General features: G+C 42.5%; 1 protein-coding gene across 1 annotated transcript; it reads left to right on the forward strand.

The window, feature by feature from the left end:
• The first annotated feature begins 7,320 nt into the window (after window positions 1-7,320).
• Window positions 7,321-12,584, forward strand: ndufa10 (NADH:ubiquinone oxidoreductase subunit A10). Its single transcript, XM_068704626.1, has 10 exons — window positions 7,321-7,461; window positions 9,225-9,393; window positions 9,487-9,702; window positions 9,848-9,934; window positions 10,069-10,190; window positions 10,334-10,413; window positions 10,551-10,605; window positions 10,699-10,784; window positions 11,087-11,195; window positions 12,382-12,584. The coding sequence occupies exons 1-10, from the start codon at window positions 7,387-7,389 to the stop codon at window positions 12,448-12,450; spliced, it is 1,068 nt and encodes a 355-aa protein (XP_068560727.1). The 5' UTR covers window positions 7,321-7,386; the 3' UTR covers window positions 12,451-12,584.
• The last annotated feature ends 236 nt before the right edge of the window (window positions 12,585-12,820 follow it).

Below are 12,820 nucleotides of genomic sequence, written 5' to 3' on the forward strand. Positions count from 1 at the left end.
GATTATGAGATACTGTGTCATAAAGAAGGCGTCACAGCCCGGCTCTTACACTGGACATAGACACATGGGTATACTTTACAAATAAAGCGATTTATTATCCACAAAATAATGAAAAACAAGCCAAACTAAGAGATGAGAAGAATCTGTAAAGTCAGTAGTGTGGGGATCCTGGAAGTCATTATCAACTATCTTGAAATAAGGTTTTTATGTCTCAAAATAATGACATAGCATCTAGAAAATAACGACTTAGTAACTCAAAAAAATATGAAACTCAATTTTTATTAGTATTTCAAAATGTAGAGACACAAAGTAAAGCTATTGAGGTGCTAACTCATTATTTTTGATATACTAAGTCCTTTGTCTCAGATGCTAACGCATTATTTTGAGATACTAAGTCATCATTTTGAGATGCTAATGCATTATTTTGAGATGCTAAGTCATTATTTTGAGATGCTAAGTCATTATTTTGAGATGCTAACGCATTATTTTGAGATGCTAAGTCTTCATTTTGAGATGCTAATGCATTATTTTGAGATGCTAACTCATTATTTTGAGATGCTAACGCATTATTTTGAGATGCTAAGTCTTCATTTTGAGACGCTAATGCATTATTTTGAGATGCTAACTCATTATTTTGAGATGCTAACGCATTATTTTAAGATACTAACTCATTCTTTTGAGGTACTAAGTCATTATTTTGAGATGTTAACTCATTCTTTTGAGATACTAAGTCATTATTTTGAGATGCTAACTCATTTTGAGATGCTAACGCGTTATTTTGAGATGCTAACGCATTATTTTGAGATGCTAACTCAGTCTTTAGAGATACTAAGTCATTATTTTTTCTATAGTTTCTCATGATGATAATAATAATCTTTTTTTTTCATCCTAATTGCTTCTTAATTCACCAAGTCATAACCAGTGTTGAGCAGGACATTGTTAAAGTAAAACTATCCATGGTCAGCAATATTCAGTGAAATAAGTGTGAAAAAAGATATGAAGTCAATATATTAACATATGTAAAAATGATTTGAAGTTATTTTAATATGAATTCTGATTTACTACGACATACATACACATGAGAGTTTTCATTCTCGCCTCTCAAGCTTTACTGGAGTATTGGGGTTTTTTTGATGGTGGGAATGTATTTCCACAAGATTCAACGCTACAGCTGCAGAAACGGGTGGAAACGTCCACCATCTGATTCCTTGAGCTACAGAGTCCTTTTTTCAAACAGGCAGAGGCTTGACAAGAAGCAGGATCGCTGCCCTCTGGGAAGGGAAGGATCGCGTGTGAAGGACGGGAGGGCAGTTTTTAACACAGCGAGATGTAACTGAGATCCATTACATCCTCGACCACAGCGCCGTTAAACTGAACAGAAGGCCGCGTAAAGCAGCCAGTGGGTGTCATGATTTCTCTTCGTTTGCACTTGTTATTAGCCGGGGATGGAAGTCGCTGCTGTTTTGCTGGTCGGCAGCCAGACGGAGAGAGAGAGAGAGACCTCACTGTCGGATGAAAAGTAGAGCAGAAATGTATTTTTTTTTTGTCTCTCCAGGGGAGTACTCTTTACAGGAAGTACACACACTACAGTAGTTATGGGTTTTCATCCAGTGTACTGTTGTGGTTAAGCTTCGGCAACTTGAACTTAATGTTCAGGGAAGAACGTGGATCTGGTTCAGTGCTGGAAAAGCAGTTTTTAAATACCTCAAAAATGTCTGTGCTGTTCTGCAAGATGCCTAAAATAGCCCCCATCATGCATCAGTATTCAGGAGTGGGTATGGTGGAAAGAACAACTAAAAGACTCTCACATTCCTCAATGCAGACTTTTCTTTTAATTGGCAGAAAATCTGAATGGTTTTAGGAATATAGAGGTTCACACCGCCCCCCCTTACTGCTCGACATGCCTTTAAACTTATTTAAGGGTTTGATGATACTGCGAAAAGCTTTAAGATGCATTTTGGTCATTGGGGTCAATGATGGGGCTGCAGTTAACTCATCTATTCATTAATCTGCTGCTACTAAAATATCTACAAAATATCATCAAATAGCAACAATAGAAATGTCCATCACAATATATTATAACGTGATGTGAAACCCAGGCTGCTGACAATACGATGAAAAACAGCAAATGTGTGAAATTGAGGAGCTGGACTGGAGGAATGTTAAACATTTGTTTCCACCAAGTTTCCATTGGTCGACTAAAAGATGAATTGCCTAATTGTTTCAGCTCTAGTGAAAAATAACACATGAAGCAACAGGTTTATATCACAACCCTGCAAATTGATTTCATATTGAGCAGCCTGCTGTGTTCTTCACTTTCACTCAAAGAGCTTTTGTAAGGTCACGTGTTGTAACGTTAACGTTAACGTTAACGGTCAGAAATGACCACGACAGGAAATGATACGAGGCGTGAGCCAGTGGACGTCGGTTTCCGTCGGGAGAAATGTATTTCGAAGAGTTATTATTGTAACACCACAGTCCACTGTTCTTCATATATAATTAATAAGGCATTGTTTTTTATTAAGTTTTCATAAAGTTTTCTGAATTTGATTTACAGGACAGAAGAATGAAATGTTCAGACGAAGGCTTTATGTGTAAATGATAAAATAATGATTTAACTATAGCAAATAAGAAACCACTTTTGGTTGTATTTGTCAATGCTTGATACTGCGTCCCTATCACTGACCGCTGCATACTCATCAATTCATTAATTTGTGTGTCCACCATGAAAAAAAGGATCATAATTAACTTATTTTTGTGCTGCAAGACGTGACAAAAAGGACAATTCGTATCCATGTACATAAAACTACTAATATGTACTTCCTGACTATTTCACACCATGAAACTGGGACGTTCATTCGGAATATGATTTGAGTATTATAGGCTGCTATAGAAGATGCGTAGGTATAATAATCTAACAATAGAATCACGACTGACACAGTTTAACATGCATGAAGAATGCATACATGAACAGGAATAAGAAGAGCACCAACATATGAACAAGGGGAGTACCGACACTGATTTCTACGTCAAGATGAAGCCTTTAAGGAAGGTGTAGAGCTGAAAAATGTGAGCTTGTCGTTGCCGTGCTTATGAGTTTGTTTTAATGATAAACAATTCAGACTAGCCTCCTCCCTGCTGGCACTGTTAAAGCCAGTCCAAACTGCAGAGGAGTGAAATAAAAGCTGCTGTAAAAACCAACGGAAATTTGGCAGAGCTGGATTTTGCCAAACCCTTCAGCTGGCCTCACAGCCGTGAGACCTGAATGTGGAGTATTGTTGTTTTACTGTTGACTAATTACTCTGGTTCCTGCTGTGTGTGTGTGTGTGTGTGTGTGTGTGTGTGTGTGTGTGTGTGTGTGTCGAATAAATCCGTCTCTCAACGTTGCCTGCAAAGGTTCTTTTTTTCTATCGGTGTTATTTAAACATTTAATTCAACATCAATCCATCCGTCTGTCCGAAACAAGATAAACCTCGACAGTTTGTTTGCCCGACTGCCATTTTGGATGTTCATGGACCCAAGAAGATAATTCCCATGCAGGCGTGATTTATTTATTTTTCCTACTAAGGCAGGACGCGCCGTACTCCTCCTCTGATTGGCTCATCCTGATATTCTAACCCTAACCAGTCTTACTCCAGCACTAGCCAATCAGAGGCGGAGCAGGGACAGGTACACCGTCACGTAGTAGGATTCATCGTTTACTAATGTTTGAACTCAACGCAACTTCAATAAAATCCTTATTATGTTGATTAAAAAAAATCATGAAATCGCATTTTAGGAGACGACCTTTTCTCTTCCTCTATCCTCCCCCCTCCAAAATAAAGTTAAACCCAACTAATGTTGATAATGCTGTCCTGTTGTGAGGAGTAATATCCACTGTCGCCTCTCGAGGCCTCTGCTGAGGCTTGAAGCTTTTAGCTCTCAGAAACAATCAGCCTACATTGTGAACATTGTTTACCTAAAGAGTGCTCAACTAGAGCATGACGCAGCATCCGAGGCGCTTGTTTTTGACAAAATCGAGGGAGGAAGAGGAAGAAAACAAAAAAAAAAATATCTATAGGAAACAATGCAAAGAGAGGAAGTCTGTCGTTGGCTGTTGCGTCTCCATTCATTTAATTTGGATCTGCCAGAGTTCACTGTGCAAAAAAAAGCGGAGCGCCAGATCTCGTACTGACTGGCTCGTGAAACACGAAGCGGCGTAGCTGACTGTCAGCCGTGTTTACATTGGTGGTTTTTTCCCCCCCTGGCCTACGGAGGAGAGAGCCGGTGAGTCACACTTGCGGCGCTGACAGACTGGAGGTGTTATGTAAAGAATGGAGGGTTCAGGTGTGAGCGCAGTGAGGTAGAGGTAGAAATTGTTGAATCAATTTATACGTTTTAGTTACGCAAACAATAATAGAAGTTGGCTCAACCAAGCATCTTGCTGAATTAACTTGTCTTTTTAAGGTTAATTCAATAGATCATACTGCGTAATTTGCCCACACAACTAAAAGCTTCTATTTTCTAACGGCGCTACGACTTCATCGACGTCCAAGAACATTCACAATGCTGCTTTATTCAATTTCAAAACACGCATTTTTTGGCCATTTTTGGTTTTGAATCGACTCATCGTGAAACAAAATAAGACGGTGATTATTCGTGCGGAGTCGTTATCGCCGCGGAAGAAAGAAATTAGTGACGATCGTTTGTTCGAGTATCAGTTAGACCAGCTTGATCTAATCAGCGACTTCTCCGCCTCGCTTCACCTGCCCCGGTGTTGAGTCATCACTACAGAGACACGATGAGAGGGCAGGCCTTGTTTACACCCACATTATGTAAATTCCAGTCCAGATCGTGAAGATTAAAAACATATGTTCATGCTGAACCAGAAACATTTGTATAACTACTTACTAAGGCATCTCAGGTTCCCCCCCCCCCCACCTCCCACCTCCCACCCCCCTTTTTTTTCATGTGAATTCAGGGTCGAAAGTGACAAAAGAAGAAACTAAACTGAGCTCATGTCGCTCCAGGCCCCACAAAGGGGGCCGTGAGTTTCTGTTTCTGCGTATATCTGTGGGAGGATAATATGGTTTGAATCCTGCTGTTCACACCATCGCATTACAAAACCTCAGATACATTTTTCGGGGCCGGTCTGTGTAGCGTTACGACCATTTACATTTCTTGTGGGAAAGCGGACCGAGCTGAATTACTCTGCCCATCTGTCTCACGAGTCCGGTCCCAGCCTGAGCTCCAACTTTTCAGCTGTTCCCCGCTAGCCGTGAGGGAGGAGAACCGAGGGGCCTGCCGACGCAGGGGCCAAAATGTGGAAGAAGAACTCTTTAATGAAGCAAAGGTAGCAATACCACAATGTAGAAGTCTTCACTATACAGTTTAGATGTTAATAGCTAGACAAACCTAGCTATGCCTCGTGGTTATGTTTTGATACCATAAGTAGATTCATAACAAAATGGCCATTGTATGTTTTGAAATTGAATAAAGCAGAATTCTGAATGTTCTTCGATGAATCGTAGCACCGTTAGGAAATAGAAGCTTTAGTTGTATGGGCAAAGTTGAGCCAACGTTTATTTTCATGTTCGTACAACTCAAGAAATCAATGCGAGTTTGTTTAGCTAGTTATTCTACGTTGCCTCCACTAGGATTAGAAGTTCGTACGACTTCATATGAATTGTTGGTTTCACAAAAAAGACACTTGACTTAACTTAAAGTATTAAGTTGATGGAACTATATTGTCAGCTTTCATTTGTCATCTCAACTATTTATTGTGAGTTGAATGAACTAACGTTTGGTAGCTTGCCTAACTCAACATTTCAGTGAGTCAGGGTACAAATTATTTTAAGTTGAACGAGCTTGTTCATTTTTACAAGTAAAAGTCTTGCGTTCAAAATAGTAAAAGTACTGAAGTATCAGCATCTAAATATACTTAAAGTGTCAAAAAGTATAAGTACCTATTCTGCAGAAGAATATGTATTTAAACATTGGATTATAATTATTGATGCATTAATGTGTTTACAGCTTTAGTGTTGCAGCTGATAGAGGTGGAGTTAATTTTAGCTCCTCTACCTACTGTTGGGTAGTTTAATCTAATACATCATAATTAGCATGTTGATTATATTTTGTATTAATACTTTGGTTTTGCAAAGTAAGCGATACTGATTCCCCAGATTTCTGCTGATCAGGAAGAAGCCTGAGAAGCAGTTCCCAACCAATTAATACAGAGATATTAACAAGGAGAAACCGATCTCATACGTGCCTTTATGGTGAAAAGATATCTTCTTAATGACGATGAAAAAAATGCCTATAATTAGAATAAAATGCCTCTTCCATTATAAATGTGCAAAAATAACCAATGCATGCCATCATTAGCAGGAATAGCTAATAGCTAAGAGAGGTGTTCTTTAATATTCACTCCAGCTAGCTTTCAGAATGTCCCAAAAGGGCCCAAAGACCACAGTATCTGCCCTGGGTGTTAAATTACCAATTCCTCTCTCAGGCGCTAATGAAGCGGCCTCGTCACACCCTGATTGGCCAAGAGGAAACATGCACCAAGCTGCTCTCAATGCTTAATTAGAAGCGTTGTTTTAGGAGTAGACAGGTTTGGCGTTTACTGACATCAGAAGTGACTAACAAATGAATACTGTCATCTGCTGGTGAAAACACAAAACTACACCAGACATCCATCTAGTACTGATGTCTGCTGGAGTAATACTCCTGGGACCCTCAAGGAAATAGGAATACATGAAGAGTAAGTGTGGAGTCTGTGATCAGAATTTAAAACACTTACATGAATTATTATAGTGGTCATTCTGACATGGGGAAAATATAGCATTTCATCACACCAAGCATTTAACTACAAAACCCAAATGATTAGTCAATTTATCAATTAGTTAAGAGTTTTATGGTTTCAATCAAAAATATGCCACTTGCTGCTTCTATCTTATCAAATTTGAGCATTTAAAGCTTTTCTTGATAAACGTATTAACTGAATTTATTTGAGTTTGGGACTGATGGTCAGAAAAACAAGCAGCTTTAATATGTCACTGTTTTTTTTTTTACATAACAAATGATCAATTACCGATGATGTATTCTAAAACCATCAATTATTATTTTTTTTAACTTTTCTAAACTATTTATCTTATTTTTTATTTTTTTTTTAATTTATTAATATACATTCATCCGCGATGTATTGTAATTATGTTTTCAGAAATGTTTTGTTTATCAAAATAAATAAATAAATAATAAAAATCAGGCATTAACGAGACACCCTTTAACGTATGAGCCAAGACTTAGGAAAGGCCCCCCCTACTCCCTCTGACGCGTTATTCAGGCGCCGGGTAGCGGTGATTTCTCGGGTCAGGTCGGAGGAGTTTTTTGGAGGACAGTTGAATCATGGCCCTGAGGGTGATCCGGCTGCTCGTCCCGTCGGGAGCGACTGCTTTTAACGCGGTGAACGTTACGCAGAAGGTAAAGAAACGGGAAATACGCGGACTCTTATTTTGTCTCTGCGAACTAAAAGTGTGTCAAGTTTACAAGGGCAAGCTAACTTCGCTAGCTAGCTGCCTAGCCGCTAGCATCACACAGGCTAGCTGCTGGTTTGTTTATAACGCTGTTGACAGCTGAGAGCCACGAAAACAAGCCGTCGGTTCATCGGAGTACATTTTAAATGATGTTTTATCGACGCTTGCGCGACGTTTCCCTCTCAAACATGTCGACAGCCACCTTTTACATGATGCTAGCTGGTTGAGCTAGCTAGTCTCGATGTTGCCAAAAGCAGAATTTCAACCAAATACTCTCCAGTTTAAAGTCTGCATACTTTCCTTTGATACAAATGAGGTTGACACAATGCAATATCAGATTCAGTGTTGTTGTCATTATCATTGCACGACAATGAAGTGTGTTACAGAATACAATATAGAATGTATTAACAGTAAGGCCTTTACACTGTGTGTATACTATGATGTATATACAATATGAACATAGTTGGTAGTGCAGGTATAGTAATTACAAGTAATGCTAATCATAGAAAAATACTATAAACACTTCAAGTTCAATGTAGTTTGTATTAGACATGCAATCAAATTATTATGCATTGTGCACGAAAAAGTGAGGTGCGTTCAGGTGCGTCGGGGGAAAGAAACAGTTACTGAGACAGGTGGTGAGGTCATGTGGCTGCTGCTGATGTTAACGACGTTTTGACCTTTCCCTTTTGCAGCCAGCGGTCTAAACGTTACTGCGGTGACGGCGCCTTTACAGGGCGGTCAAATCGCACTGAAGCACGGCCTGTCGAGACGCTCTCGATGGCGCTGCGGTAAAAGTTCACAGACATTTTAGTGCTCACACGGAAACTCAGAGCAAACAGTCTCTGGCATGGAAATGGGAACATCTTTTCCTCTTCTTCCTGACGTTAACAAGGATTTCTTTCACATATGGTGGGGTCTTCCACTTCCTCTCTCTCTCTCTCTCTCTCTCTCTCTCTCTCTCTCTCTCTCTCTCTCTCTCTCTCTCTCTCTCTCTCTCTCTCTCTCTCTCTCTCGCTGTCACATGTAGACCAGTCACCGGTGTGTCCTCTGTGAGTTTTACGACACGCTGCCGTTTTCATATTTGGCAAAACCCAGTCGTGTGTAAACGGACCGTAAAGTAAGGGACCGAGACGGCGGCCCTGAGGCCGTTTCATTACAGCTCAATATAATCCAACAGCTTCCCCAAACTACAACCTTCAGAATAACCGTAAAGTTGAATCAACACCTCCTAATACAAAAAAAACAACAACACAACAACAACCCTTCCTGAAGGCAGGATTCATTGCTGGGCTGTCAGCGAGTCACCGCTGCTTTGTATTCTAATTCATCGTCCCGTTGTCGGTGAACTTTATTGTGTGTTGTCGTTGTCAAAAGGAGAATAGTAAAACAATAAACTGTATAATCCACAGTCTTGTCCGACTGAGCGCAGCGGGCCTCGGGTCATTGGTGACTTTGTAATTTGCATCAATTGCCACGTTGTTTGGTAATATGTAACCCAAAAAAGTAACCACGGAAATTCGCTGTTTTATTTCAGCTGAAGTGATGTTTACATCGTGCATGCTGGCAAACAGATTTGAGTTGACATTCTCACAAACTGGCAGCAAGGTGTTGCCGTGTGGATTAGTCTGGCTCTGCTCTGTCGAACCTCGACGTTCTCAATTAAAGGTGCCGTTTCTTTTCTTTCTTTTTTTTCCTTCTGTCCTCCAGGCTGGCGTTCACACGAGCTCGGTGAGGAGCCTGCGCTACGGCTGGCTGGCCTACGCGCTGGGCGAGAGGACGACGCCGCGGTTAAAGCAGAACAGCAAGATCATCACCCTGGACGGCAACTTGTCCTCGGGGAAAGGAGCGCTGGCCCAGAAGCTGGCCGACAAGCTGGGTAACTATCCCCCACACCCCCCCTCCTCCACGAGGGTCTACCAGGACATTGACTGAGCTGCTTGGATGATAACTTCTCGTTCCGTGTGCGCAGGGATGCTCTACATGCCCGAGCCGGACACTTTCTACTTGGACAAGATGACCGGGGAGAAGGAGCCGCTCCCCGTCGACTTCAACGGGATGTGCAGCCTGGAGAAGTTCTACGCGGAGCCCAAAGCCGCCGACGGAAACAGCTACCGGCTGCAGCTGTGGATGTACACCATGAGGCTGCTGCAGTACGCCGACGCCATCGAACACCTGCTCACAACAGGTAGCGCCGTGGGGTGGGGGGAGGGGCACCTCTTTAGTGCCCCGCTGGGTCATTCTACGTGTGACCGCTGTATGTAATCAAGTTTGCAGCCCTTGTGATATCGGTAGAATCGCTCATCGACCTCCTGATCTTCTGTGTTTTTAAGGCCAAGGAGTGATCCTGGAGCGTTCTCCCTTCAGTGACTTTGTGTTCCTGGAGGCCATGTTCAAAGAGGGCTACATCAGGAAGGAGTGTGAGTGTTCAGCGTCACTAACAAAGAAGCAGGCGGACGCTCTTGATTTGTTTGTCACATCTCGGTAGCCTCTAATATTAAGGACAGGGATTAGGTTTGGTTTGGTTCCGCCGTCTTAAAGGAATGTCCCGCAGGTGTGCAGCACTACAACGAGATCAAAGGCATCAGCATCTGCGAGTTCCTGCCTCCACACCTCGCCATCTACGTGGACCTGCCAGCGGAGGAGGTGCACAAGAAGCTGAAGCAGAGCGGCAAGGTAGAGAGACGCGGCCGCTGAAACCGCTGGATACAGAACACACACACACACACACACACACACACACACACACACACACACACACACACACAGGTCACACATACCGTCATTATCAGTAAAAAAAGGAACCTCTTGATTCTCAGCCCCACCTTCAGAATGTTCCCCTGACGTATCTGAAGAGCATTGAGGACAGCTACAAGAAGTCTTTCATGCCCAAAATCAGGTGAGTGAAACAAATGTGTCAAATACACACGAATCACATGTGATATTCTGACGTGATTTGACGTTCAAAACTCCGAGCTACTTCCTGGTTACCTTTCTCACCTCAGGTTTGTGCGTTTTTGTCTTTTCTTTTTTTAGCGCGACATCAGAACTTCTCGCCTACGATACAACCCAAGCCCAAGACGTCGAGAGGGTGAGACGACCGCTTGAACGATCCTTTTCGATCCCTAAAACACGCGCGTGGCGTTCCCGTTAACCGGCGTATTAATCTGTGCGACGTCCTCAGGTGGCGGAGGACATCGACTACCTGAAGTTCGAGAAAGGCCCGTGGCTGGAGCAGGACGACGTCACCTACCACCACATGAGGATGCTGTGAGTTCTGTGATCGATGGTTCGGAGGCGCTGCCGCATTTAAATGCAAATTACACCGAGGAAGAACTCCGGAACGGGTTGAGTCGGATGCACGACCCCCAGCCTCTTGTTTGTCACACTCATTATGGATAAATATGCAAAGCACCTTGAAAGGAATCGCGCAGACAACTTTAAATGCAGATTCGTCCTGATTGCATTTTCTATGCCGTCCTCCAACCCCCGCAGATCAGCATGCCGACTTCTGCTGCGAGCCGAGTGTCACTGCCGTCTTTTTCTTTTTCTTCTTCTTTTTTTCCCCACAGCGTGGAAGACAAACAGAAGGTGGCCACCCTGACCCACATACCCAGGTTCCTGCCTGAGATCACCATCGGGGCCCACGACTACGACGAGAAGTACTACGCCTTTAAATCGGTACGTAGAGACGAGAGGATCGTTTGTGGTCAGTCCGCCTCGGTTACCGGGAGCGACCGGGTGGGCGGGGGGCGGGGTCCAGAGTCTCTCCAAGGATTCTTAAGACGCTTCAGGAACCGGGAGGTCTTTAATCAAACAGCTTACGGCATCGTCGGCCTCTGTTTCTTCATAACACGTTTAACACTGGACTTACGGCGCTCGGGTAACGGCAATAAAGTAGGCCGTGAATATGAGATATGAGTTTAATAAAAAATGTGATGAATCGCCCGGCCCTTAAGTATACAGAATTAAAGATGTTGATAGTGTCTTTGATCGTCTTTTTATATATATATATATATATATATATATATATATATATATATATATCGGTGTTCACACTAAACAAAGAATAATGAACGGTCGTGTTCCATAACTAACGTGTTGAACCAGTTGTCCTTTTTTCCTTTTGTCGTTATCTGAGGATATGTTGTGTTTCTCTGCGACGATCCCTTTTATTAATACAAATATCATATTCGGGTTCTCCTCGTATTGAATGTTCCTCGACCTCTTTTCTTGATCCACCTGACGGCGCCGCCGCCGCCGCGACGGAACTAATTTTCCCTCCGCCGAAATATCGAGCGACTCGCTGCTTCGACGAGGCAAAATGCCAGACGTGGAATATTCCACGAGGCTTTAGGTATCATCGGTCTTGCAGGGAAACATTTGGGTCTGACCTTTTCTGTTTATTGACTGGAGACCTTTTTTTTTGCCGCGTAATGCTACAGGAGGCTGTGACCTGACATTTAGCTGTGAGCCTGCAGCTCAGTGGAGGGAATGAGAACTGTGACGCGCTGGAGGGACGCTCTACAGCGCCGGTGTATTACAACCTAGTGAATAACCAATTCCATTTCAAATATCAGAAGTAGATTATTTGTGTTTTCTGCTCCCATGACATCAAATAAACAACCTTCCTGTCTTTATATTCAGTGTTCAGAACACAGAAGATTAACGCTGCAGGCAACCCGGTCTCGATTAGACGCTTTCAGCTATTTCTATTAGAGCATGTTCATTTGGAAATACAAAATTATACTAAAAAAAATGTTCATTTTTAACAAGCCGAATCTGTTTTCTATGCAATTCTTAACTCTGGTTCCTTTTTTTAAGTTTATTCGATCGATTTGTTTTTGTTTTTTTGTCCTTTTTGTAGCTCCCCGGGAAGAAGTATGCGTCTGGTTACAATGCAGATGTTGGAGACAAATACATCTGGCTGAAGTGAATGAGTCCACAGGCCCCCTCCCCCCCCCCCCCCCGTCACTGGCTGAAGTGAACTGGTATCGATCCGGCTCTCTCCTGTTGTACGTTCTAAATAATATGTAATGTATTGAAAGAATAAATTTTGAATCTACAAAATGTCTTTTTCGTTCGTTCTGATCCTGACAAATGGACAGGTAGGAGGTCTAGGATGGGTCCGTCTCGGTGCTGGTGGGGGGGGGGGGGGGTGTCCTTAACGATCCTCCTCACCTTATTGTTGCAGCTCCTGGTGTAAACCTCCTTCAGAGCACGGCCTGCTAGCTGGGGTTAGGAGAGGAGAGGCTCTTTGTTCTAATCAAGGATTGATTGACCAACACAGATGGAAGGATAAACCG

The sequence above is a fragment of the Cebidichthys violaceus genome, unplaced genomic scaffold (genome assembly GCF_023349555.1).
Source record: "Cebidichthys violaceus isolate CVI_PGR_0920_01 unplaced genomic scaffold, fCebVio1.0.p SCAF_97, whole genome shotgun sequence".
In the NCBI taxonomy this organism is placed as follows: Eukaryota; Metazoa; Chordata; class Actinopteri; order Perciformes; family Stichaeidae; genus Cebidichthys; species Cebidichthys violaceus.

Bases quoted from the DNA above. Each gene is read 5' to 3' on its own strand.
- ndufa10 (XM_068704626.1), top strand. From the start codon at position 7,387: ATGGCCCTGAGGGTGATCCGGCTGCTCGTCCCGTCGGGAGCGACTGCT. The intron at 9,935-10,068 runs GTGAGTGTTCAG...AATGTCCCGCAG, and splicing joins GGGCTACATCAGGAAGGAGT to GTGTGCAGCACTACAACGAG. The intron at 10,414-10,550 runs GTGAGTGAAACA...TTCTTTTTTTAG, and splicing joins TCTTTCATGCCCAAAATCAG to CGCGACATCAGAACTTCTCG.